We start from the raw sequence: 25608 nt of genomic DNA, 5'->3' as shown, positions 1-25608 counted from the left end.
CTCTCTCCCTCTCTCTCGCGCTCGCTCTCTCCCTCTCTCTCGCGCTCGCTCTCTCCCTCCTCCGGCGCTCGCATCTCTCGCTCTCCTCTCTCTCGCGCCTTCGCTCTCTCCCTCTCTCGCGCGCTCGCTCTCTCCCTCTCTCGCGCGTTCGCTCCTCTCTCCCTCTCTCGCGCGCTCGCTCTCTCCCCTCTCTCGCGCGCTCGCTCTCTCCCTCTCTCGTCGCGCCTCGCTCTCTCCCTCTCTCGGCGCGCTCGCTCTCTCCCTCTCTCGTCGCGCTCGCTCTCTCCCTCTCTCGCGCGCTCGCTCTCTCCCTCTCTCGCGCGCTCGCTCTCTCCCTCTCTCGCCCGCTCGCTCTCTCCCTCTCTCGCGCGCTCGCTCTCTCCCTCTCTCGCGCGCATCGCTCTCTCCCTCTCTCGCGCGCCCTCGCTCTCTCCCTCTCTCGCGCGCGTCGCTCTCTCCCTCTCTCGCGCGCCCTCGCTCTCTCCCTCTCTCGCGCGCTCGCTCTCTCCCTCTCTCGCGCGCGTCGCTCTCTCCCTCTCTCGCGCGCTCGCTCTCTCCCTCTCTCGCGCGCTCGCTCTCTCCCTCTCTCGCGCGCTCGCTCTCTCCCTCTCTCCGCGCGCTCGCTCTCTCCCTCTCTCGCGCTGCTCGCTCTCTCCCTCTCTCGCGCGCTCGCTCTCTCCCTCTCTCGCGCGCTCGCTCTCTCCCTCTCTCGCGCGCTCGCTCTCTCCCTCTCTCGCGCGCTCGCTCTCTCCCTCTCTCGCGCGCTCGCTCTCTCCCTCTCTCGCGCGCTCGCTCTCTCCCTCTCTCGCGCGCTCGCTCTCTCTCTCGCGCATCCTCTCTCCCTCTCTCGCGCGCTCGCTCTCTCCCTCTCTCGCGCGCGCTCGCTCTCTCCCTCTCTCGCGCGCTCGCTCTCTCCCTCTCTCGCGCTCGCTCTCTCCCTCTCTCGCGCCGCTCGCTCTCTCCCTCTCTCGCGCGCTCGCTCTCTCTCCTCTCTCGCGCGCTCGCTCTCTCCCTCTCTCGCGCGCTCGCTCTCTCCCTCTCTCGCGCGCTCGCTCTCTCCCTCTCTCGCGCGCTCGCTCTCTCCCTCTCTCGCGCGCTCGCTCTCTCCCTCTCTCGCGCGCTCGCTCTCTCCCCTCTCCTCGCGCGCTCGCTCTATCCCTCTCTCGCGCGCTCGCTACTCTCCCTCTCTCGCGCGCTCGCTCTCTCCCTCTCTCGCGCGCTCGCTCTCTCCCCCTCTCTCGCGCGCTCGCTCTCTCCCTCTCTCGCGCGCTCGCTCTCTCCCTCTCTCGCGCGCTCGCTCTCTCCCTCTCTCGCGCGCTCGCTCTCTCCCTCTCTCGCGCGCTCGCTCTCTCCCTCTCTCGCGCGCTCGCTCTCTCCCTCTCTCGCGCGCTCGCTCTCTCCCTCTCTCGCGCGCTCGCTCTCTCCTCTCTCGGCGCCGCTCGCTCTCTCCCTCTCTCGCGCGCTCGCTCTCTCCCTCTCTCGCGCGCTCGCTCTCTCCCTCTCTCGCGCGCTCTCGCTCTCTCCGCCCTCTCTCTCGCAGCGCTCGCTCTCTCCCTCTCTCGCGCGCTCGCTCTCTCCCTCTCTCGCGCGCTCGCTCTCTCCTCTCTCGCGCGCTCGCTCTCTCCCTCTCTCGCGCGCTCGCTCTCTCCCTCTCTCGCGCGCATCGCTCTCTCCCTCTCTCGCGCGCTCGCTCTCTCCCTCTCTCGCGCGCTCGCTCTCTCCCTCTCTCGCGCGCTCGCTCTCTCCTCTCTCGCGCGCTCGCTCTCTCCCTCTCTCGCGCGCTCGCTCTCTCCCTCTCTCGCGCGCTCGCTCTCTCTCCCTCTCTCGCGCGCGCTCGCTCTCTCCCTCTCTCGCGCGCTCGCTCTCTCCCTCTCTCGCGCGCTCGCTCTCTCCCTCTCTCGCGCGCCTCGCTCTCTCCCTCTCTCGCCGCGCTCGCTCTCTCCCTCTCTCGCGCGCTCGCTCTCTCCTCTCTCGCGCGCTCGCTCTCTCCCTCTCTCGCGCGCTCGCTCTCTCTCCCGCCTCTCGCGCGCTCGCTCTCTCCCTCTCTCGCGCGCTTCCTCTCCCTCTCTCGCGCGCTCGCTCTCTCCCTCTCTCGCGCGCTCGCTCTCTCCCTCTCTCGCGCGCTCGCTCTCTCCCTCTCTCGCGCGCTCGCTCTCTCCCTCTCTCGCGCGCTCGCTCTCTCCCTCTCTCGCGCGCTCGCTCTCTCCCTCTCTCGCGCGCTCGCTCTCTCCCTCTCTCGCGCGCTCGCTCTCTCCTCTCTCGCGCGCTTCGCTCTCTCCCTCTCTCGCGCGCTCGCTCTCTCCTCTCTCGCGCGCTCGCTCTCTCCCTCTCTCGCGCGCTCGCTCTCTCCCTCTCTCGCGCGCTCGCTCTCTCCCTCTCTCGCGCGCTCGCTCTCTCCCTCTCTCGCGCGCTCGCTCTCTCCTCTCTCGCGCGCTCGCTCTCTCCCTCTCTCGCGCGCTCGCTCCTCCCTCTCTCGCGGCTCGCTCTCTCCCTCTCGCGCGCGCTTCGCTCTCCTCCCTCTCTCGCGCGCTCGCTCTCTCCCTCTCTCGCGCGCTCGCTCTCTCCTCTCTCGCGCGCTTCGCTCTCTCCCTCTCTCGCGCGCTCTCGCTCTCTCCCTCTCTGCTCGCTCCCTCTCGCGCTCTCTCTCCCTCTCGCGCTCGCCTCTCTCCCTCTCTCGCGCGCTCGCTCTCTCCCTCTCTCGCGCGCTCTCGCTCTCTCCCTCTCTCGCGCGCTCGCTCTCTCCCTCTCTCGCGCGCTCGCTCTCTCCCTCTCTCGCGCGCTCGCTCTCTCCCTCTCTCGCGCGCTCGCTCTCTCCCTCTCTCGCGCGCTCGCTCTCTCCCTCTCTCGCGCGCTCGCTCTCTCCCTCTCTCGCGCGCTCGCTCTCTCCCTCTCTCGCGCTCGGCTCGCTCTCTCCCTCTCTCGCGCGCTCGCTCTCTCCCTCTCTCGCGCGCTCGCTCTCTCCCTCTCTTCGCGCGCATCGCTCTCTCCCCTCTCTCGCGCGCTCGCTCTCTCCCTCTCTCGCGCGCTCGCTCTCTCCCTCTCTCGCGCGCTCGCTCTCTCCTCTCTCGCGCGCTCGCTCTCTCCCTCTCTCGCGCGCTCGCTCTCTCCCTCTCTCGCGGTCGCTCTCTCTCTCGCGCGCTCGCTCTCTCCCTCTCTCGCGCGCTCGCTCTCTCCCTCTCTCGCGCGCTCGCTCTCTCCCTCTCTCTCGCGCGCTCGCTCTCTCCCTCTCTCTCGCGCTCGCTCTCTCCCTCTCTCTCGCGCTCGCTCTCTCCCTCTCTCGCGCGCTCGCTCTCTCCTCTCTCGCGCGCTCGCTCTCTCCCTCTCTCGCGCGCTCGCTCTCTCCCTCTCTCGCGCGCTCGCTCTCTCCCTCTCTCTCGCGCTCGCTCTCTCCCTCTCTCTCTGCGCTCGCTCTCTCCCTCTCTCTCGCGCTCGCTCTCTCCCTCTCTCTCGCGCTCGCTCTCTCCCTCTCTCTCGCGCTCGCTCTCTCCCTCTCTCTCGCGCTCTCGGCTCTCTCCCTCTCTCTCGCGCTCGCTCTCTCCTCTCCTCTCTCTCGCGCTCGCTCTCTCCCTCTCTCTCCGCGCTCGCTCTCTCCCTCTCTCTCGCGCTCGCTCTCTCCCTCTCTCTCGCGCTCGCTCTCTCCCTCTCTCTCGCGCTCGCTCTCTCCCTCTCTCTCGCGCTCGCTCTCTCCCTCTCTCTCGCGCTCGCTCTCTCCCTCTCTCTCGCGCTCGCTCTCTCCCTCTCTCTTCGCGCTCGCTCTCTCCCTCTCTCTCGCGCTCGCTCTCTCCCTCTCTCTCGCGCTCGCTCTCTCCCTCTCTCTCGCGCTCGCTCTCTCCCTCTCTCTCGCGCTCGCTCTCTCCCTCTCTCTCGCGCTCGCTCTCTCCCTCTCTCTCGCGCTCGCTCTCTCCCTCTCTCTCGCGCTCGCTCTCTCCCTCTCTCTCGCGCTCGCTCTCTCCCTCTCTCTCGCGCTCGCTCTCTCCCTCTCTCTCGCGCTCGCTCTCTCCCTCTCTCTCGCGCTCGCTCTCTCCCTCTCTCTCGCGCTCGCTCTCTCCCTCTCTCTCGCGCTCGCTCTCTCCCTCTCTCTCGCGCTCGCTCTCTCCCTCTCTCTCGCGCTCGCTCTCTCTCTCGCGCTCGCTCTCCTCCTCTCTCTCGCGCTCGCTCTCTCCCTCTCTCTCGCGCTCGCTCTCTCCCTCTCTCTCGCGCTCGCTCTCTCCCTCTCTCTCGCGCTCGCTCTCTTCCCTCTCTCTCGCGCTCGCTCTCTCCCTCTCTCTCGCGCTCGCTCTCTCCCTCTCTCTCGCGCTCGCTCTCTCCCTCTCTCTCGCGCTCGCTCTCTCCCTCTCTCTCGCGCTCGCTCTCTCCCTCTCTCTCGCGCTCGCTCTCTCCCTCTCTCTCGCGCTCGCTCTCTCCCTCTCTCTCGCGCTCGCTCTCTCCCTCTGTCTCTCGCGCTCGCTCTCTCCCTCTGTCTCTCGCGCTCGCTCTCTCTCTCTCTCTCGCGCTCGCTCTCTCTCTCTGTCTCTCGCGCTCGCTCTCTCTCTCTCTCTGTCTCTCGCGCTCGCTCTCTCCCTCTGTCTCTCGCGCTCGCTCTCTCTCTCTCTCGCGCTCGCTCTCTCTCTCTGTCTCTCGCGCTCGCTCTCTCTCTCTCTCTGTCTCTCGCGCTCGCTCTCTCCCTCGCGCTCGCTCACTCTCTCTCTCTCTGTCTCTCGCGCTCACTCTCTCTCTCTCTCTCTCTCTGTCTCTCGCGCTCACTCTCTCTCTCTCTCTCTCTCTGTCTCTCGCGCTCACTCTCTCGCGCTCACTCTCTCTCTCTGTCTCTCATAGAACATAGAACAATACAGCGCAGTACAGGCCCTTCGGCCCACGATGTTGCACCGAAACAAAAGCCATCTAACCTACACTATGCCATTATCATCCATATGTTTATCCAATAAACTTTTAAATGCCCTCAATGTTGGCGAGTTCACTACTGTAGCAGGTAGGGCATTCCACGGCCTCACTACTCTTTGCGTAAAGAACCTACCTCTGACCTCTGTCCTATATCTATTACCCCTCAGTTTAAAGTTATGTCCCCTCGTGCCAGCCATATCCATCCGCGGGTGAAGGCTCTCACTGTCCACCCTATCCAACCCCCTGATCATTTTGTATGCCTCTATTAAGTCTCCTCTTAACCTTCTTCTCTCCAACGAAAACAACCTCAAGTCCGTCAGCCTTTCCTCATAAGATTTTCCCTCCATACCAGGCAACATCCTGGTAAATCTCCTCTGCACCCGCTCCAAAGCCTCCACGTCCTTCCTATAATGCGGTGACCAGAACTGTACGCAATACTCCAAATGCGGCCGGACCAGAGCGCTCACTCTCTCTCTCTCTCTCTCTCTCTCTGTCTCTCGCGCTCACTCTCTCTCTCTCTCTCTCTCTGTCTCTCGCGCTCACTCTCTCTCTCTGTCTCTCGCGCTCACTCTCTCTCTCTGTCTCTCGCGCTCACTCTCTCTCTGTCTCTCGCGCTGACTCTCTCTCTCTCTCTCTGTCTCTCGCGCTCACTCTCTCTCTCTCGCGCTCACTCTCTCTCTCTCTCTCTCTCTCTCTCTCTCTCTCGCGCTCACTCTCTCTCTCTCTCTCTCTGTCTCTCGCGCTCACTCTCTCTGTCTGTTTCCACTATGCCCCCATGTTGATATGTACAGGCATTTATATCTGCTGCTGTAGACTTCAGCAACCAGCTCCTGTTGTGGCAGCTAGATCTCTGGGCGTTTGAGGCTCACCAATTCGATTACTTCCATTTTTTCAGAGAATCACCCAAAACGGTAACAGCCGCCGCAGCGACCACAACCACAGAAGTTGCTTGTTCCGGGAGAGCCGATGCAGACACAATGGGCCAAGTGGCCGTCTCCCTTTGCCGTGATCTGGGATTCGGTTGTTGCAAACGCTGAGCTGGCTCACCAAGGCCCCTTTGGTGGGTTGGGTTGGGTTTGGTGGGGGGGGAGGAGGAGGAAGAAATGTCCCAGCAGAACCAGCTCGAGGGGCTGAGTGGCCTGCTCCCCTTCTCCTGTGTTTTTTTTTTTTTGCCTACTGAAATGGCATTACAAGCTTCTCGGTTCAAAGGCAATAGGGGATGGGCAACAAAATGCTGGCCTCGCCAGGGGCGCCAATATCCCCTCGTGTCTATGCTGGCCCTCTGCAAGAGAAACTTGCCCAGTCCACCACCCCGTAGCCCTGCAAATCTTTTTTTTTTTTCTATCCAGATGATTTTGTTGGGCAGGCAGGAGTTATAATGGACCAGTAATCCAGACGGCCAGGCTAATGCTCTTGGGGACAGCGGTCCCGGCACCTGGTGGAATTTCAACTCAATTGGTAAAATCTTGAGTTAAAAGCTCGTGTTAGTAATATTGACCATGAAACCGTTGCCCATTGTCGTAAAAACCCATCCGGTTCGCTCGTGTCCTTTTAGGGAAGGAAATCTTCCGTCCTTACCCGGTCTGGCCAACATGTGACTCCAGACCCACCGCAATGTGGTTGACTCTCAATGTCCCTTTGAAATGGTTCAGCAAGCCACTCAGTTCAAGCGCAATAAGGCATGGTCAACAAAGGCTGGCCGTGTCAGTGAAGCCCACGTTCCATGGAAGACTAATTTTTTTCCGCCAGCGTTTGTTGCCCATCCCTAATTACCCTCGAACTAAGTGGCATTTACTTACATTAACACTGCAATGAAGTTACTGTGAAAATCCCCTAGTCGCCACACTCCGGCGCCTGTTCGGTTACACAGAGGGAGAATTCAGAATGTCCAATTCACCTAACAAGCACGTCTTTCGGGACTTGTGGGAGGAAACCGGAGCACCCGGAGGAAACCCACGCAGACACGGGGATAACGTGCAGACTCCGCACGGACAGTGACCCAAGCCGGGAATCGAACCTGGAACCCTGGCGCTGTGAAGCTGCAGTGCTAACCACTCTGCTACTGCGCCACCCATGTTCTCTCTCTCTCTCTTCCCCTCTCTCTCTCTCTCTCTCTCTCTTCCTCTCCACCTCTCTCTTTTCCCATGTGCCTGATGTTTTTTTTTAAAGAAAACGTTTGACTTTAGGCAGAGTTTCCTTTATTGAGGAAAGTGTTTTGTTACAGGGGGAACTATTTGTCTCGCAGTCTAATCCTGCCCACACACTATGGAGCGATTACAGTGAGAGGGAAGCGCGGTAGCACAAGTGGATAGCACTGCGGCTTCACAGCGCCAGGGTCCCAGGTTTGATTCCACGCTGGGTCACTGTCTGTGCGGAGTCTGCACGTTCTCCCTGTGTCTGCGTGGGTTTCCTCCCGGGTGCTCCGGTTTCCTCCCACAGTCCAAAGACGTGCAGGTTAGGTGGATTGACCGTGATAAATTGCCCTCGGTGCCCAAAAAGGTTAGGAGGGGTTATTGGATTACAGGGGTTAGGGTGGAAGTGAGGGCTTCTGCACTGTATGCTCTGCTCTATGTTCTGGCCGGTTTCCTGCTCCTTAACCCAGTGGCCATGGAGAACATGGTCCGGAAGTCTCTGTGCCAGCTAAGCATGGGAACCGGAATAGGCCATTTGGCACATCGAGCCCGCTCCACTATTTAATTAGATCATGGCTGATCATCTATCTCCGTGCTACTTCACTCTCAACGCCCTATCTCCATATCCCTTGATGTCATTGTTAAGAAATAACAGGTATCAATGGTCACTTATAAATTCTTCAAATTATTTCACTTCCTTATATTGCAAGGTGGAAGAAGCTCTCCTCCACTGCTTTACTGAGCTAGATAGTATAGATACAAACCAAAGATTTATTGAGTCAAAGAATCATTTCCCTCCCTAACAGCACTGTGGGTGTACCTACATGGATGACAGCAGTTCAAGAAGGCAGCTCGCTGCCATCTTCCTGAGGGCAATTAGGGATGGGCAGTACAATTGCTGGTCCAGCAAATGACGCCCACATCCCCAATGCAAATAAACTTTAAAAATTAACAAGTGCAGAAGAAGGCTTTTGGCCATCCAGTTAGTTCCACACTCCCCATGCTCTTTCCTGCTAGTTCTGCAAATGTCTCTCTTCCGCCCCCCCCCCCCCCCACACACACACACACCAATCTTGTATTTATTCAATTTTCTCTTGAAAGTTAATATTGAATCTGCTTTGACTGCCCTTTGCAGACGCCACATTCCAGATCGCACCCGCTAGCTGGATTTAAAAATAAAATCCTCATAATCTGATTTGCCTAAATCTCCCAGGTGTTAACATGTTTTTTCTATTGTTGTTTTTGTTCCAGGTCCTCGCACAATGAGCTGGAGAAGCACAGGTGAGTGTGCAGAGAATGGAATTGAGGGCAGTTTCAGAAATAGTCGAGTGTTGCGGATTTAAGCAGCATCACTGTTGTGCATTGGAATGAAAATCGCTTATTGTCACAAGCCAACTTCAAGTGAAGTTACTGTCAAAAGCCCCTAGGAATGGGAATGGGCCCATGATGTGGCAGCCGGGCGATCCGAAATCCACCTGAACACTGATTTCTCCCCCCCCCCCCCCCCCCCCGGCCCCCGTTTAACCTTCATGCCACGACTCGCCTAACTGTAAACCGCAGTGGCAACCTTGAGCCACCCGATTCTGAGGATGCTTCTGCTGTTCCTAGCTACATGGCAGCTTGTCTCGTTGGGTGGCACTGCCGCCTCGTGTTTTGGGTGTTGTTCACTCCGAGAGAAGACCGAACGGCCATATGATTGCTGTTCTTGGGAGTTCCGAAGGGATTAGATGATGCCGATCGCCAGGAGCATGTCCAGATGTGAAGAACCAAGCGGGGGAATGGCAAAAATGTAGCAGTATTTCCGTGAGTGAGTGGCCAATCTGTCAAATTGGCCCTTGGGAGGGAGCAGGAAAGGAGTTGGTATTGGTTAATTCATAGGCAGATTTGCAATGGTTTCTGTAAGCAGGCCATTCAGCCCATCGAGCCTACTGCGCCATTCAAACTGACCATGACTGATTAACTCCTACTGCGCCATTTTTCCCCACTATCCCCATATACCGTGATGTTATTAGTATCCCAAAATCTATTGCTTTCTGTCCTGGAGCTCTGAGTGAGGAAAGTTCTCTACATAGACATAGATAGAACATACAGTGCAGAAGGAAGCCATTCGACCGAGTCTGCACCGACCCACTTCCACCCTATCCCCGTAACCCAATAACCCCTTCGAACCTTTTGGACACTAAGGGCAATTTATCATGGCCAATCCACCTAACCTACACTTCTTTGAACTGTGGGAGGAAACCGGAGCACCCGGAGGAAACCCACGCACACACATGGGGAGAACGTGCAGACTCCCGGTCAGCATTTGTTGCCTACTTGACTTTGAACTGAGTGGTTTGCAGAACCACTTCAGAGGGGCAGGTAAGAGTCAACCACATCACTGTGGGTCTGGGAGTCACATGTAGGCCAGACCAGGTAAGGATGGCAGAAATTCCTTCCCAAAGGACATTAATGAACCGGATGGGTTTTTCCGACCCATGAGAGTTATCATGACCATTACCGAGACTAGCTTTTCAATTCCAGGTTATTAATTAAATCTGAATTCAAGCAGCTGTCTGTCGTGATGGGATATTTGAGCTTGTGCCACCAGGTAGCCTGGGCCTCCCCGGTCCAGTGACATTGCCACTCTAACCTCCCCCCTGCCACGCCAGCTTCCTCTCACCCCATCAACATATACTTTTATTCCTTCCTCCACTTCCCCTTAAAGAAATACTGTTCTCTTCAACTGCTACATGCGGGAGTTCTACATTCCAAACCCTGGGCAAAGAGGTTTCTCCAGAATTCCCTTTTGGAGCTGTTAGTGACTGTCTTGTATTTATAGCCTCTCGTTCTGGCCTTGATTTCAAATGGGAGCATCTTCTCTACATCAAGCTTATCAAACGCTCTGGTTATCTTAAAGACCTCGATCAAGTTCCTCTTCAGCCTTCTCTTTTCTATAGAAAGGAGTCCAGACCCATTTTGACTTTCCTCATCGAATCCCAACAGTGCCGATGGAGGCCATTTGACCCATCGAGTCTGCACCCGACCCTCCGAAAGAGAGCACCACTTAGAGCCACGCCCCCACCCTATCCCCATAACCCCACGCATTGGTCGCAGCCTATCCACCTAACCTGCACATCTGTGGGAGGAAACCGGCGCGCCTGGAGGAAACCCAAGCTGACATGGGGTGAACGTGCAAACTCAACACTGACAGTAGCCCCCGAGACAGGAATTGAACTGGCCCTTGGCGCTGTGAGACGGCAGTGCTAGCCACCCTACTGCCCTCATGTACTTCCTCAGTTATTGTATCATCCCCCTAGATTTATTTCTGTTGTTGAACCTTTTCCATTGCCTCCAGAACCTTTTTTTTTTACAATAAGAGTCCAGAACCTGCTCGGCGCTTCCAAGTGTGATCTAGCTAAGGTTCGCTATTAAGTTTAACGTAACTCCCTACATTTCCGGGTGGGAATTCATTGGGTGCTTCTGTGAGTGCCGGAGACAGCTTTAGACAATCTAAACCTGTTGGGAATGGAGTGCTGTGTCTTTGTTTAGTGCCCAGTTGCAATGTGATGTCAAAGAATCTTGCAGCGCGGGTGGGATCTTTCTTTGCCGTTTAATCCCCCCCCCCAAAAAAAAGGCTGGAATCGAGCCCGGGCCCCTGGCGCTGTGACGCAGCAGTGGTAACCCAGTCTTTGAAAGAAATACACGTGCAGGGTGACTGGGATAGAGTGGGGCGAATGTGGCTGACAGGATTGCTCCACTGAAGGGCAGCATGGACGCGATGGGCCGCATGGCCTCTGTCTTGTGTGACCCCAGGTTCCGTTTTAGAGGACAGTTTTGAGAGTCGACCACGTTGCTGTGGTTCTGGAGTCACGTGCAGGCCAGACAGGGTAAGGTCGGCAGATTTCCATCCCTAAAGGACATTGGTGCACCAAATACATATATTTTTTTTCTGACCATCAACAAGTTTTATGATCACTTTTACCGATGCCAGATTTTTATAACCTGTATTCAATTCGCAACCTGGGGGGGGGGGTTTGCTGTGTCTGGCTTATTAGTCCAGCAATATAATCACTAGGCAGTCCCGGCATATGTTCCCTTGAGAGGGAGTTAAATCAAAATATTATTGGTTCTTCCTTCGCCAGCTGTTCCAGTCAATTTCCTTCATTTCGCTCCTAGAATCTTGGCCATTGTGCCTGTCCTGGCAGAGTTATCCATTTAGTCGCCACTGTCCCTGTGCCACTGTCCCTGTGCTTGCTATAGTTCTTCACCCTGTTATTGAATCTTGCCTCTCCCACCCTTTCGGGTAGCACATTCCAGCACGTCATGTCTCATTGCATCTTTGAAAGGTTTCCTTATCCTCTTTTGCTTCTTCTGCCGGGTGCCTGACACTTATTGCGATGCTGGTCCGCAGACAGGGGGTGCTCTCTGGCCACCCATTGCAAGAGGCCGCTCTTCACTTGTGGCCACTGAAGGTCACCAGCATCACCAGTCTTCAGCCATTTCCGTTCACTGTACATGATATCAAGGAATGGCTGCAGGCACTAGACACTGCAAAGGCAATATGCCCTCCCAACATCACAGCGGTAGTATTGCAAACTTCTGCTCCAGAACCAGTCATTCCTAGCCAAGCTATTCCAGTCCAGTTGCAACACTGGTACATGCCTAGCAATGTACAAATCCAACCCAGCCAATTATCGCCACATCAGTCTATTCTCGATTGAAAGGGGCTATCAAGCAGCACTTGCTCGGGATAACCTCGCTGATACTCTGTTTGAGTTCTGCGAGGTGACCCAGCATTGCAGCCTTGGTTCAAACACGGGTGGCACAGTGGTTAGCACGGCTGCGTCACAGCTCCAGGGTCCCGGGTTCAATCCCAGCCTTTGGTGACTGCCCATGTGGAGTGGTCTGTGTGGGTTTCCTCCGGGTGCTCCGGTTTCTTCCCACAGTCCAAAGATGTACATGCAGGTTAGTTGGATTGGCCGTGCCGAATTGCCCCTTTAGTGTCCAAAAGGTTAGGTGGGGTTGCTGGGTTACGGGGACGAGGTGGAGGCGTGGGCTTAAGTAGGGTGCTCTTTCCCAAGGGCTGGTGCTCACCCGATGGGTTGAATGGCCTTCTGCTGCACTGAGCTGAACTGCAGATGAGTGAGAGGACTGCCCCCCCCACCCCCCATGACATTCAATGGCATTATCATCACTGAATCCCCCACCATCAACATTCTGGGGATTACCATTGACCAGAAACTGAGCTGGACCAGCCGTATAAATACTGTGGCTTAAAGAGCCGGTCAGAGGCTGGGAACCTTGTGGTGCCGACTCCCAAAGCCTGTCCACAATCTACAAGGCACCAAGTCATGTGTACAGAATAATGTGATGGAATATTCTCCCGTTGCCTGGATGAGTGCAGCTCCAATAACTTGAAGTTTGACACCATCCAGGACAAAGCAACCTGCTTGATTGGCATTCCACCCACCAACATTCACTCCCTCCACCACTGACTCCCAGTAACAGTCACTGCAGGAACTCCCCAACTCCTTGGGCAGCAGGTACCTGGGAACCCCACCACCTGGAGATTCCCCTCCAAGTCACCTGCCACTGTCGCTGGGTCAAAATCCTGGAATCCCTCCCCACCAGCACGGTGGGTGTACCTACACGGCATGGTCTGCAGCAGTTAATGCAGTTCACAATCAACTTCTCGAGGGCAATTGGGGATGGGGAACCAATAGCTAGCCGAGCCACATCCCGGGAATGACATTTATAAAAAAAAAAAAGAGCGGATCAGAGGCTGGGAAATCTGTGCTGCGTAACCGGCCTGACTCCCCGAAGTCTGTCCTCCTATCTACAAGGCACCAGTCAGGAGTACGGAATGCTATCCGCCTGCCTGGATGAGTGCAGCTTCAACAACACTCAGACACTATTGGAGCAAATGCTGACCTTGCTAGTGACTAATTGTCCTTGGACTGAGTGGTTTGGCCATTTCAGAGGGCAGTTAGGAGTCGACCACATTGCTGTGGATTTTGAGTCACATGTCGGCCAGACCGGGTAAGGGTGGCTGATTTTCTTCCGTAACATCAGTGAACCAGATGTGCTTTTTCGATAGATCAACATAGTTTCATGGCCATTTTAACTCCCTCAGCACAGTGACAATACCGGTACACCACCATCTCCCTGATTTATATTTCAAGAAACAAATTTAAACTTGTTGATTGGTCTTGAATATGCTGTGCCGTGTGCTCTCGCTCTCTCGCGTGCTCTCTCGCTCTGCTACCTTTCGATTACACATTGTGTAGAATGAAATGTCCCATGGGCTAGCATTCGGAGAGGAGCGGAGGGGTGCTCCCAGTTTCCTGCCCAACATCCATCTCTCCACTAAAGTCGCATAGTCCTGTTGGCCCATTCTCTCTTGGGACATGTCCCATAGGGGCGGCACAATGGTTGGCACGGCTGCCTCACAGCGCCAGGGACCTGGGTTCATTTCCAGCCTTGGGTCACTGTCAGTGTGGAGTTTGCACCTCCTCCCCGCGTCTGTGTTTCCTCCGAGTGCTCCGGTTTCCTCCCACAGTCCAAGGGTGTGCAGGTCCGGTGGGGTTCCGGGGCAGTGGGCCGAGGTTGGGAGCTCTGTCAGAGGGCCGGTGCAGACTCGATGGGCCGAATGGCCTCCTTCTGCACTGTAGGGGTTCTGTGTGCTAACTGATGCAACATTAACTACTTTGAAGTAGTGTTTTGTATGTGGAGCATTAAAGGTTATTTCCGAGACACCGGGTGAGGTGCTACATAAAATCTTACCTTTTGTTTTCTTAAACTGCTTTTGATATTTGTTTGCAGAGTGATTGAGGGTTCCGTGCAGTCTCTGAAAGTTCAGTGCAGGCTGTGGGTTTTCAGAGATAAACATGAGATCTCCATCCTCCTCCTCATGTCTTCTGTCGCCACCTTGAGCAGGCTTCAGAGGGAAGTGAGCTTTGTGTCTGGCTCCTTATCTTTTTAACTAGATTTCTTATCGAGTTAAAATGTCACAATCCTGAGTCACGTAGCCGGTCAGGTTATTCCTCCCCCATCTCTTCCCTCACTCTTGGGGCATGCGTTTGTTTGCAAGGAATCACCAGTTGTGCATTTCCTTGCTCTCGTGTTGTGACAGGTTGTTCCACCGACAGTGCAGTCTTTTCGAACTTGTCAGTGAAGGAGGAACTTATTTTAGCACAGGGCAAAAGAACTGGCTTTGAAAGCAGAAGGCAGGCCAGCAGCACGGTTCAATTCCCATACCAGCCTCCCCCGAACAGGCGCCGGAATGTGGCGACTAGGGGCTTTTCACAGTAACTTCATTTGAAGCCTACTTGTGACAATAAGCAATTTTCATTTCAAATATTCAGCAGGTTGGGCAGCATCTATGGAGAGAGTTAATGTTTTCACGTCTTGTGATCTTTTCATCAGTGACTCCACATACCAATTAGGAGCGGGAGTAGACCACTTTAACCCTTCGAGCCTGCTCTGCCATTCAATAGAATCATAGAATTTACAGTGCAGAAGGAGGCCATTCGGCCCATCGAGTCTGCACCGGCTCTTGGAAAGAGCACCATACCTCCACCCTACCCCATAACCCAGTAATCACACCCAACACTAAGGGCAATTTATCACTGCCAATCCAGCTAACCTGCACATCTTTGGCCTGTGGGAGGAAACCGGAGCACCCGGAGGAAACCCACGCACACACGGGGAGAACGTGCAGACTCCGCAGTGACCCAAGCCGGGAATCGAACCTGGGGCCCTGGAGCTGTGAAGCAATTGTGCTAACCACCGTGCTGCCCCACGGTAGCATGCCCCAATAAAGGGTGGCACGGTGGTTTGCACTGCTCACAGCTCCAGGATCTCGGGTTCGATTCCAGCCTCGGGTGACGGTCTGTGTGGAGTCTGCACGTTCTCCCCGTGTGTGCGTGCGTTTCCTCCGGGTGCTCCGGTTTCCTCCCACAGTCCAAAGGTGTGCAGGTTAGGTGGGTTTGCCATGATCGATGTGCGGTGTCATGGGGATATGGCAGGGGGGGATGGGCCCAGGTACGGTGCTCTTTCAGAGGGCCGGTGCAGACATGATGGACAGAATGGCCTCCTTCTGCACTGTCGGGATTCTATGATCCTTTGGAGTAAGATCCTGTCTGATCTGATTGTGACTTCAACCCCACATTCCTGCCTACCAATAACCTTGTGGGCGGCACGGTCCCAAGTCTGTGTGGAGTTTGCACGTTCTCCCCGTGTGTGCGTGGGTTTCCTCAGGGTGCGCCGGTTTCCTCCCACAGTCCAAAGATGTGCAGGTTGGGTGGATTGGCCACGCTAAATTACCCTTGGTATCCAAAAAGGGTAGGTGGGATTACAGGGATAGGGTGGAGGTGTGGGCTTAAGTAGGGTGCTCTTTCCAAGTGCCGGTGCAGACTCGGGCAAATTTTTTTTCAGAGAATTTACAGTGCAGAAGGAGGCCATTCGGCCCATCGAGTCGGCACCGGCTCTTGGAAAGAGCACCCTACCCAACAGCACACCTCCACCCTATCCCCATAACCCAGTAACCCCACCCAACACTTAAGGGCAATTCTGGTCACTAAGGGCAATTTAGCATGGCCAGTCCACCTAACAAATGGCCTCCTTCTGCACTGTGAATTCTATGGAGTAATATCCTGGCTGATCTGATTGTAACTTCAACCCACATTCTTGCCTACCAATAACCTTTCAGCCCCATGTTATTCGAGAAACTATCTCTTAAAACATATTCAAAGACTCTGTCTTTTGAGGAAGAGAGTTCCAGAGACTCCTAATCCTCTTGAGGAAAATAAATCTCTCCTGATCGCCATCTGACACGAACAACTCTGTATTTTTAAACAGTGATCCCTAGTTCTAGATTCTTCAATGAGAGGAAACATCCTGTCAATACCTCTCTGGATCAAAAGATTTTGATCAAGTCGCCTCTTGCTCTTCTAAAGTCTATTGGATACAAACCCACTCTTGCCAGCCTTTCTTCGTAAGGCGCCCATCTATTCTTCATGTTCTAGTAAACCTTCTCTGAACTGCTTCCAACACATTTATATCTTTCCTTAAGATCGATACTGTACACACTGCTCCAGATGTGGTCTCACCAATGTCCTGAAGCGCAACTTGCCTACTTTTGTAATCAATTCCCTCGCAATGAACGGTAACCTTCTATTAGCTTTCCTAACTGCTTGCTGCAGCTGGATATCAACCTTTTGTGATTTACGCATTTGGAAAATTCAGATCCCTCTGCACCCTCATGTCCACATTAACCCTTACCAACGTTTACAGATGCACCATAGAAAGCATCCTATCGGGCTGCATCACAGCCTGGTATGGCAACTGCTCGGCCCAGGACCGCAAGAAACTTCAGAGAATCGTGAACACCACCCAGTCCATCACACGAACCTGCCTCCCATCCATTGACTCCATCTACACCTCCAGCTGCCTGGGGAAAGCGGGCAGCATAATCAAAGACCCCTCCCACCCGGCCTACTCACTCTTCCAACTTCCCCCATCGGGCAGGAGATACAGAAGTCTGAGAACACTCTCAAACAGACTCAAATACGGCTTCTTCCCCGCTGTCACCAGACTCCTAAACGACCCTCTTATGGACTGACCTCATTAACACTACACCCTGTATGCTTCATCCGATGCCGGTGTTATCTAATTACATTGTGTACCTTGTGTTGCCCTATTATGTATTTTCTTTTATTTCCTGTTCTTTTCATGTACTTAATGATCTGTTGAGAAGCTCGCAGAAAAATACTTTTCACTGTACACATGATAAGCAAATCCAATCCAAAGTCTGCCTTTATCCTTGGCCATGTCCTCGTGCAAGTGGTAACTCTACCAAGTATCCTTAACCCCCCCCCCCTGTTGCCTGTGGGTAGTGTGCAAGTCCAGATGCTGAGCGGTAGCAGATTCAGGAGATTATTGTCGAGTTTGGTCCCTTTTGAGCTGGACTCTCTCTGATTAGTGATCAATACCCTGTCTGATTGCCTCTTCCCCCATCACTTGCACCAAAGGTCAAGAAGGTGGTTTACGAGCGCCTCCTTTTGGGCCATTAGGGGTGCCCACATCCCAAGAATGAATAATGAGGAGCATCCGCAAGGCTGTTGCGGAGGGAGTTCCAGGATTTTGTCCCAGTGACAGTGACAGCATGGCTGATTGTACAATCGAGTGAGATTGGGGTGAGAGGTGAGGTTGTTGAGTTGGGTATTACATGCTACGTGAGGTTCACATTGCAGAGCAGACTCTCGGGTGAATACACTGCATGTGAATCCTTACCACAGTGAGAGAGAGTCGGCATCCATGAGGGGCATGGATAGGGTGGATCGGCAGACACACTTTCCCAGGCTGGAGGGGTCAGTCACCAGGGAGCATAGGTTTAAGATCCGTGGGGCAAAGTAGTTTTTTTAATGCAGAGGGTGGTGAGTGCCTGGAACGCGTTGCCAGGGGAGCTTGTGGAAGCAGATACATTAACGATGTTCAAGAGGCATCGCGACACACACCGGGATGGGTATAGAGGAATACGACACCAGGAAGTGCTGCGGGTTTTGGCCAAGGGTGGTATCGTGATCGGTACAGGCTTGGAGGGCCGAAGGGCCTGTTCCGTTGCTGTATTGTTCAATGTGCAGAGCATAGGAAGGCATTAGAGACTAACGCCCAAATAACACTGATTCAACCCCTTGTCTGTGATTAGCACACACCAGAGTCCCATAGTAATGCTCTGGGGTCCCAGGTTCAAATCCCGTCGCTGCAGCTGGTGATATTTGAATTAAACTTTTTTTTAAAACTGGAATTGAAAGTCTAACGATGACCATGAAGCCATTGCCGATTGTCGTAAAAACCCACCTGGTTCACTAATGTCCTTTAATGAAATCGAAAATCGCTTATTGTCACAAGTAGGCTTCAAATGAAGTTACTGTGAAAAGCCCCTAGTCGCCACATTCCGGCGCCTGTTCGGGGAGGCTGGTACGGGAATCGAACCGTGCTGCTGGCCTGCCTTGGTCTGCCTTAAAAGCCAGCGATTTAGCCCAGTGTGCTAAACCAGCCCCTCTGCCGTCCTTGCCTGATCTGGCCTACAGGTGACTCCAGACCCACAGCAACATAGTTAACTGTTGACTGCCCCTCCAGGGCAATTAGGGATGGGCAATAAATGCTGGCACAGCCTTTGACGCCTACGCCCCATGAACAAATTTTTAAAAACTGGAGATCGCAGCACTTGAAGGGCGGGGCGGGGGGGGGGTCTCTGTTTTGATATATATTATTGACCTGGGTTTACAGAACATCACTAAAGATTACGCACAACTTGAAACTGAAATGTAATAATCAGTGAGGAGGCCGCATGCCTGTGTGGGTGCATATGCTGTGCCTGGATGTCTGTGCGTGCCCACACACCTATTTGGTTTCTGCCTTACTTCCCATATCTGAGGTAATGGTGGTGGGTGTTGTGTTCGGACAACACCTGCATTGACTGCTGCTGTTTGCACCTGCAGGCGAGCCAAGCTGCGGTTATACCTGGAGCAGCTGAAGGAACTGGTGCCACTTGGACCAGACTGTTCGAGGCACACCACACTCAGTCTGTTGAAACGAGCTCGGACTCACATCAAGGTAAATGAACTATTTCTCGGAGACGGTTAGATTAGGGTTCACCTCTTGTCTTGGACCTGTTCGATCAGCAATAAGAGCATTAAAAACATCATAACTAGAAGCAGGAGTCGGCCACCTGGCCCCTCGAGGCTGCTCCGCCATTCAATGAGATCATGGCTGATCTTTTGTGGACTCAGCTCCACTTTCCGGCCCGAACACCATAACCCTTAATCCCTTTATTCTTCAAAAAACTATCTATCTTTATCTTAAACATTTAATGAAGGAGCCTTTACTGCTTCACTGGGCAAGGATTCCATAGATTCACAACCCTTTTGGGTGAAGAAGTTCCTCCTAAACTCAGTCCTAAATCTATTTCCCCTTATTTTGAGGCTATGCCCCCTAGTTCTGCTTTCACCCGCCAGTGGAAACAACCTGCCCGCATCTATCCTATCTATTCCCTTCATAATCTTATATGTTTCTATAAGATCCCCCTCATCCGTCTAAATTCCAACGAGTACAGTCCCAGTCTACTCAACCTCTCCTCGTAATCCAACCCCTTCAGCTTTGGGGTTAACCTAGTGAATCTCCTCTGCACACCCTCCAGTGCCAGTACGTCCTTTCTCAAATAAGGAGACCAAAACTGAACACAATACTCCAGGTGTGGCCTCACTGACGCATCATTGGCCTCACTGGCCAATCTGACGCATTCGCCTCTTTCAGTAGTCTGTGGGAGGCTAAGTTCTTTTTTTTTTTTAAACGAGGGGAGCCATTTCCAAAGTCCTCAGGGAAAGAACCAGGGACGAGTTGGGTTTTGTATATTTGTTTTTGGACAGTGTTGTTGTTGTGATGTGCGGTGGGCTGCCCGAAAGGGCAGTCGAGTCGGATTCAAGAAGTAAGTTCTGAAAGGGAGTTTGAATCGGAGCTTGGAAGGGGGAAGGATTTTCAGGGCCCTGGGGAATGAGCTGTGAGGAATCCATCTCGTTGGGTAACACGTTCAAAGGGCCAATCCAAATAAATGCAGACTCGAAAGGTTGAAATGAAGGACCAAAACCTTTAAAAGGTTTAAAAGGTCCTTCGGAAAGAAGTTAGGAACATATCAATGTCGGAGTTGGGTGCAGGAATAGGCCTTTGAGCCTCTTTGCGCTTTCTCCGCCGTTAAAGATCATGACTGATCTAATTGTGTTCTTCGCTCTCTCCTTTCTGCTCCTCCCCATACCCATAAACCCTTGACTCGCGTTTTGGAAAATAAATCTGCCTCTTATTGAATGATCCGGCCCTCCATTGTTCGCTGGGGGAGAGAATTCCACAGACTGATGGCCCTCGGAAAAGTTTTCTCCCCCTTGCCATCTTTAACAGTCAACCTCTTATTAAATAAAAGCAAATTAATGCGAATGCTGGAATCTGAAACGCAAACAGAAAATGCTGCACAATTTCATAGAATTTACAGTGCAGAAGGAGGCCATTCGGCCCATCGAGTCTGCACCGGCTCTTGGAAAGAGCATCCTACCCAAGGTCCACACCTCCACCCTATCCCCATAACCCAGTAACCCCACCCAACGCTAAGGGAAATTTTGGACACTAAGGGCAATTTATCTTGGCCAATCCATCTAACCTGCACATCTTTGGACTGTGGGAGGAAACCGGAGCACCCGGAGGGAACCCACGCACACACGGGGAGGACGTGCAGACTCCACACAGACAGTGACCCAAGCCGGAATCGAACCTGGGACCCTGGAGCTGTGAAGCAATTGTGCTATCCACAATGCTGCCGTGCTGTGACAGGCCTGACAGCATTGGGCAGCACGGCTGCATAATGGTTAGCACAGTTGCTTCACAGCTCCAGGGTCCCAGGTTCGATTCCCGGCTTGGGTCACTGTCTGTGCGGAGTCTGCGTGGGTTTCTCTGCGTGGGAGAGTTTAAACTAATGTGGCAGGGGGATGGGAACCGATGCAGGAAGTTGGAAGGTAGTAAAACAGGGACAGAAATAAAAGGCAGTAGGGGGGAAAAGTGTAAGGCAGAGAAGCCATAGTCAAAAATCAAAAAGGGCGACAGTACAAGGTACAGTGACTGAGGGGAGCTCAGTGAATAGGACCAGGAATACTAAAATAAATAAAACGGGAAGTGAAAACATCAATGGTAAGCGATGCGGTAGGTTGTTACAGGAAGATGTGGGTTCGACGACGAGGAAAATTAGGAGAAAGGTTAAGAGGAAATATAACTTAGGCGAGGTTATGGTGTGGTGGAATTTAAAATACAGATGGAGGGTGAGAAGGTAAAATCAAGCACTAGTGTTTTGTGCTTAAACAAAGGAGATTACAATGGGATGAGAGAAGAACTAGCTAAGGTAGACTGGGAGCAAAGACTTTATGGTGAAACAGTTGAGGAACAGTGGAGAACCTTCCAAGTGATTTTTCACAGTGCCCAGCAAAGGTTTATACCAACAAAAAGGAAGGACGGTAAAAAGAGGGTCAATCGACCGTGGATATCTAAGGAAATAAGGGAGAGTATCAAATTGAAGGAAAAAACATACAAAGTAGCAAAGATCAGTGGGAGACTAGAGGACTGGGAAATCTTTAGGAGGCAACAGAAAGCTACTAAAAAAGCTATAAAGAAGAGTAAGATAGATTATGAGGGTAAACTTGCTCAGAATATAAAACAGATAGTAAAAGTTTCTACAACTACAAAAAAGAGTGGCTAAGGTAAATATTGGTCCTTTAGAGGATGAGAAGGGAGATTTAATAATGGGAGATGAGGAAATGGCTGAGGAACTGAACAGGTTTTTTGGGTCGGTCTTCACAGTGGAAGACACAAATAACATGCCAGTAACTGATGGAAATGAGGCTATGACAGGTGAGGACCTTGAGAGGATTGATATCACCAAGGAGGTAGTGATGGGCAAGCTAATGGGGCTAAAGGTAGACCAGTATCCTGGCCCTGATGGAATGCATCCCAGAGTGCTAAAAGAGATGGCTAGGGAAATTGCAAATGCACTAGTGATAATTTACCAAAATTCACTAGACTCTGGGGTGGTCCCGGCGGATTGGAAATTAGCAAACGTGACACCACTGTTTAAAAAAAGGAGGTAGGCAGAAAGTGGGTAATTATAGGCCAGTGAGCTTAACTTCGGTAGTAGGGAAGATGCTGGAATCTATCATCAAGGAAGAAATAGCGAGGCATCTGGATGGAAATTGTCCTATTGGACAGACGCAGCATGGGTTCATAAAGGGCAGGTCGTGCTAACTAATTTAGTGGAATTCTTTGAGGACATTAACAGTGCGGTCGATAACGGGGAGCCAATGGATGTGGTATATCTGGATTTCCAGAAAGCCTTTGACAAGGTGCCACACAAGGTTGTTGCATAAGATAAAGATGCATGGCATTAAGGGGAAAGTAGGAGCATGGATAGAGGATTGGTTAATTAATAGAAAGCAAAGAGTGGGGATTAATGGGTGTTTCTCTGGTTGGCAATCAGTAGCTAGTGGTGTCCCTCAGGGATCAGTGTTGGGCCCACAACTGTTCACAATTTACATAAATGATTTGGAGTTGGGGACCAAGGGCAATGTGTCCAAGTTTGCAGACGACACTAAGATAAGTGGTAAAGCAAAAAGTGCAGAGGATATTGGAAGTCTGCAGAGGGATTTGGACAGGCTAAGTGAATGGGCTAGGGTCTGGCAGATGGAATACAATGTTGACAAATGTGAGGTTATCCATTTTGGTAAGAATAACGGCAAAAGGGATTATTATTTAAATGATAAAAAATTAAAACATGCTGCTGTGCAGAGAGATCTGGGTGTGCTAGTGCATGAGTTGCAGAAAGTTGGTTTTCAGGTGCAACAGGTGATTAAGAAGGCAAATGGAATTTTGTCCTTCATTGCTAGAGGGATGGAGTTTAAGACTAGGGAGGTTATGCTGCAATTGTATAAGGTGTTAGTGAGGCCACACCTGGAGTATTGTGTTCAGTTTTGGTCTCCTTACTTGAGAAAGGACGTACTGGCACTGGAGGGTGTGCAGAGGAGATTCACTAGGTTAATCCCAGAGCTGAAGGGGTTGGATTATGAGGAGAGGTTGAGTAGACTGGGACTGTACTCGTTGGAATTTAGAAGGATGAGGGGGGATCTTATAGAAACATATAAGATTATGAAGGGAATAGATAGGATAGATGCGGGCAGGTTGTTTCCACTGGCGGGTGAAAGCAGAACTAGGGGGCATAGCCTCAAAATAAGGGGAAGTAGATTTAGGACTGAGTTTAGGAGGAACTTCTTCACCCAAAGGGTTGTGAATCTATGGAATTCCTTGCCCAGTGGAGCAGTAGAGGCTCCTTCATTAAATGCTTTTAAGATAAAGATAGATAGTCTTTTGAAGAATAAAGGGATTGAGGGTTATGGTGTTCGGGCCGGAAAGTGGAGCTGAGTCCACAAAAGATCAGCCATGATCTCATTGAATGGCGGAGCAGGCTCGAGGGGCCAGATGGCCTACTCCTGCTCCTAGTTCTTAAGTTCTTATGTTTCCTCCCACAGTCCAAAGATGTGCAGTTAGGTGGATTGGCCACGCTAAATTGCCCTTGGTGTCCAAAAAGGTTAAGTGGGGGTTACTGGGTTACAGGGGTAGGGTAGATACGTGGGCTTGAGTAGGGTGCTCTTTGTAAGGGCCAGTGCAGACTCGATGGGCCAAATGGCCTCATTCTGCAGTGTAAAGTCTATGAGAGAGAGAAGGGCGGTAACGTTTCGAGTCTGGGTGACTTTGGCTTTAAACTGTGTTCATTTGGTTCTAGATTTCCCCCAACAAGGGGTACGATTCTCCCGATATCCACCCATGTCGAATCCCCGGCGAATCGCTTCTCGACCTTTTGGTTAAGATGAGCCTGAGGTCCGGTGCAATGCCTGGATCTGGGATGCCTCTCTTGTGGGGACTATGAATTGGATTGAATTTGAGTTGGTTTTTGGAGCAGGCAAGGAGCTGGTTTCCTATCCTCCTCCAGGACACGAGCACAAAGTCCTGGCTGGGGCAGCAGTGCAGCACTGAGGGTGCTGTGCTGTCGGAGCCAGCTACCTGCGGAGGAGGCATTAAATTGAAGCCAGTGCCTGCCTCGGAGACCTTTTCAAAAATGTGTTTATGGGATGTGGGTGCCGCTGGCTGGGCCAGACGTTATTGCCCATCCCTAGCTGCCATTGGTGGTTGCCGCTGCAGTCCATGTGGCATAGTTACACCCACAATGTTGTTCGGGAGGGAATTCCAGGATTTTGTCCCGACGACAGTGAAGGAACATAAAATATATCATGGCCACTATTTGGAAGAAGAGCATGGGAGTCCTTCGCTAAGTCCCGAGTCCATATTTATCCCTCAGGCCAAATTAGCTACTGTGCTCCTGACATTGTATCATTGGCGGCACTACACAAAAAGTACTTAATTGATTGTAAAATGCTTTGGGATCGCCTGAGGTCATGAAAGGTGCTATATAAATGCAATTCTGCCGTTGTTCAATCCTCCTTTTTCCTCTTGCGCAGAAGTTAGAAGAACAAGACAAGAAGGCCCTTCACCAGAAGGAGCAGCTTCAGCGTGAGCGACGATACCTAAGGCGCCGTCTGGAGCAGCTGGCAGTGCAGGGGATGGAGCGCCTTCGCACTGACAGTCTGGGGTCAGCAATCTCCACTGACCGCTCCGATTCTGAGCAAGGTGAGAGTGGCAGGGGTCAGCTGTGTGAAATGTTGGCACTAGCGAACCCTGGGGGTATAACTGCAGTCCACTCTCTGCAACAGAACATAGAGTGCAGAAGGAGGCCATTCGGCCCATCGAGCCTGCACCGACCCACTTAAGCCCTCACTTCCACCCGATCCCAATAACCCCATCTAACCTTTTTTTTGGTCACTAAGGGAAATTTATCACGGCCAATCCACCTAACCTGCACGCCTTTGGACTGTGGGAGGAAACCGGAGCACCCGGAGGAAACCCACACCGGACAGCTGCCCGATCATAATTCTGGACTCTAACGCACCCCCCCCCCCCCGGATTTGAATCACTCCTCCGTTAACGGCTGTGCCTCAGCCCCAATCTCTCGACTACCCTCCCTGCACCTTTCCGCTGCTCTGCCTCGTTTTCCTCCTTTTAAATGCGTCATAAAAACCTTCACCTTTGGTCAGCCGACGTAATGTTTCCTTGTGTGGCTTGGTGTCGGTGTCACTCCAGTAAACGGTATCCATTCATCCCATTGAGTTGGCACTGGCTTGCTGAAAGTGCACCTTTGCTCATTACATTGCGTTACAAAACATAGATTACTTGGCCATTATTGCACTGCTGTTTGTGGGAGGAGCTTGCCATGCGATAAATAACTGCTGCTGTTTCCTGCTTTACGACAATTCGAATGCACTTATTTGACGCACCCGGTGGTAGCGCAAAGCTCTATGTAAATGCAAGTCAGCCTGCCTTTGACTTCCGACACAATCACTTTTTTGTTTCTTTGTTCTTGTGCAGAAGTCGATGTTGACATTGAAGGGATGGAGTTTGTCCCCGGGGAGCTGGACAGTGTTGGCAGTGCCAGTGACATCGACGACCACTACAGTTTCCGCAGCAGTTCCAGTGACAGTGGCTACGCAGACTCCCGCACAATCACACCGAGGCTCTCCTAGTGGCTGCTTCGGGACCAGCAGAGGACCACACTTGTCAACGCAGGGCACTTATAAGACCGAATTTCTGTTCTTTTCTTCCCGAGATGTTAACTGCCACTCTTTTCACGGACACCCCCAACCACAACTCGCATTGGATGTCCCCCTCCCGCAATTCTTAGCAAGCCCAGCTCATCCATTCCAACCTGACTTTAAAAAATGCTTGGTTATTGGCTGCCCAATGCAAAGAATTGTGAGATGGTTTTTGCAATAATAGTGGGTGGGAAAGTGAAGGGGATTGGGGAGGAGGAGGGAAAGTCAGCTCTAATGATTAACCTTGAAAGTAGAGTATTGCTTTTCTCCTTTTTTTAATTTGATTTTTTTTTTTTTTTTTAGCCTGGTTTCCAATCTCTCCA

General features: G+C 52.7%; 1 protein-coding gene across 1 annotated transcript in view; it reads left to right on the top strand.

Annotated features, from left to right (window-relative positions):
* Positions 1-25369, top strand: part of mxd4 (MAX dimerization protein 4) — a 28226-nt gene extending 2857 nt beyond the window's left edge. Inside the window, exons 3-6 of the mRNA XM_072515682.1 lie at positions 8265-8294; positions 18500-18614; positions 24098-24266; positions 25062-25369. Of these exons, the coding sequence (XP_072371783.1) occupies positions 8265-8294; positions 18500-18614; positions 24098-24266; positions 25062-25216 (469 nt within the window). The 3' untranslated portion in view covers positions 25217-25369. The remainder of the gene's footprint in view (positions 1-8264; positions 8295-18499; positions 18615-24097; positions 24267-25061) is intronic.
* The last annotated feature ends 239 nt before the right edge of the window (positions 25370-25608 follow it).

Source organism: Scyliorhinus torazame, chromosome 9, assembly GCF_047496885.1.
Source record: "Scyliorhinus torazame isolate Kashiwa2021f chromosome 9, sScyTor2.1, whole genome shotgun sequence".
In the NCBI taxonomy this organism is placed as follows: domain Eukaryota; kingdom Metazoa; phylum Chordata; class Chondrichthyes; order Carcharhiniformes; family Scyliorhinidae; genus Scyliorhinus; species Scyliorhinus torazame.
This window is presented reverse-complemented; position numbering and strand designations above follow the sequence as displayed.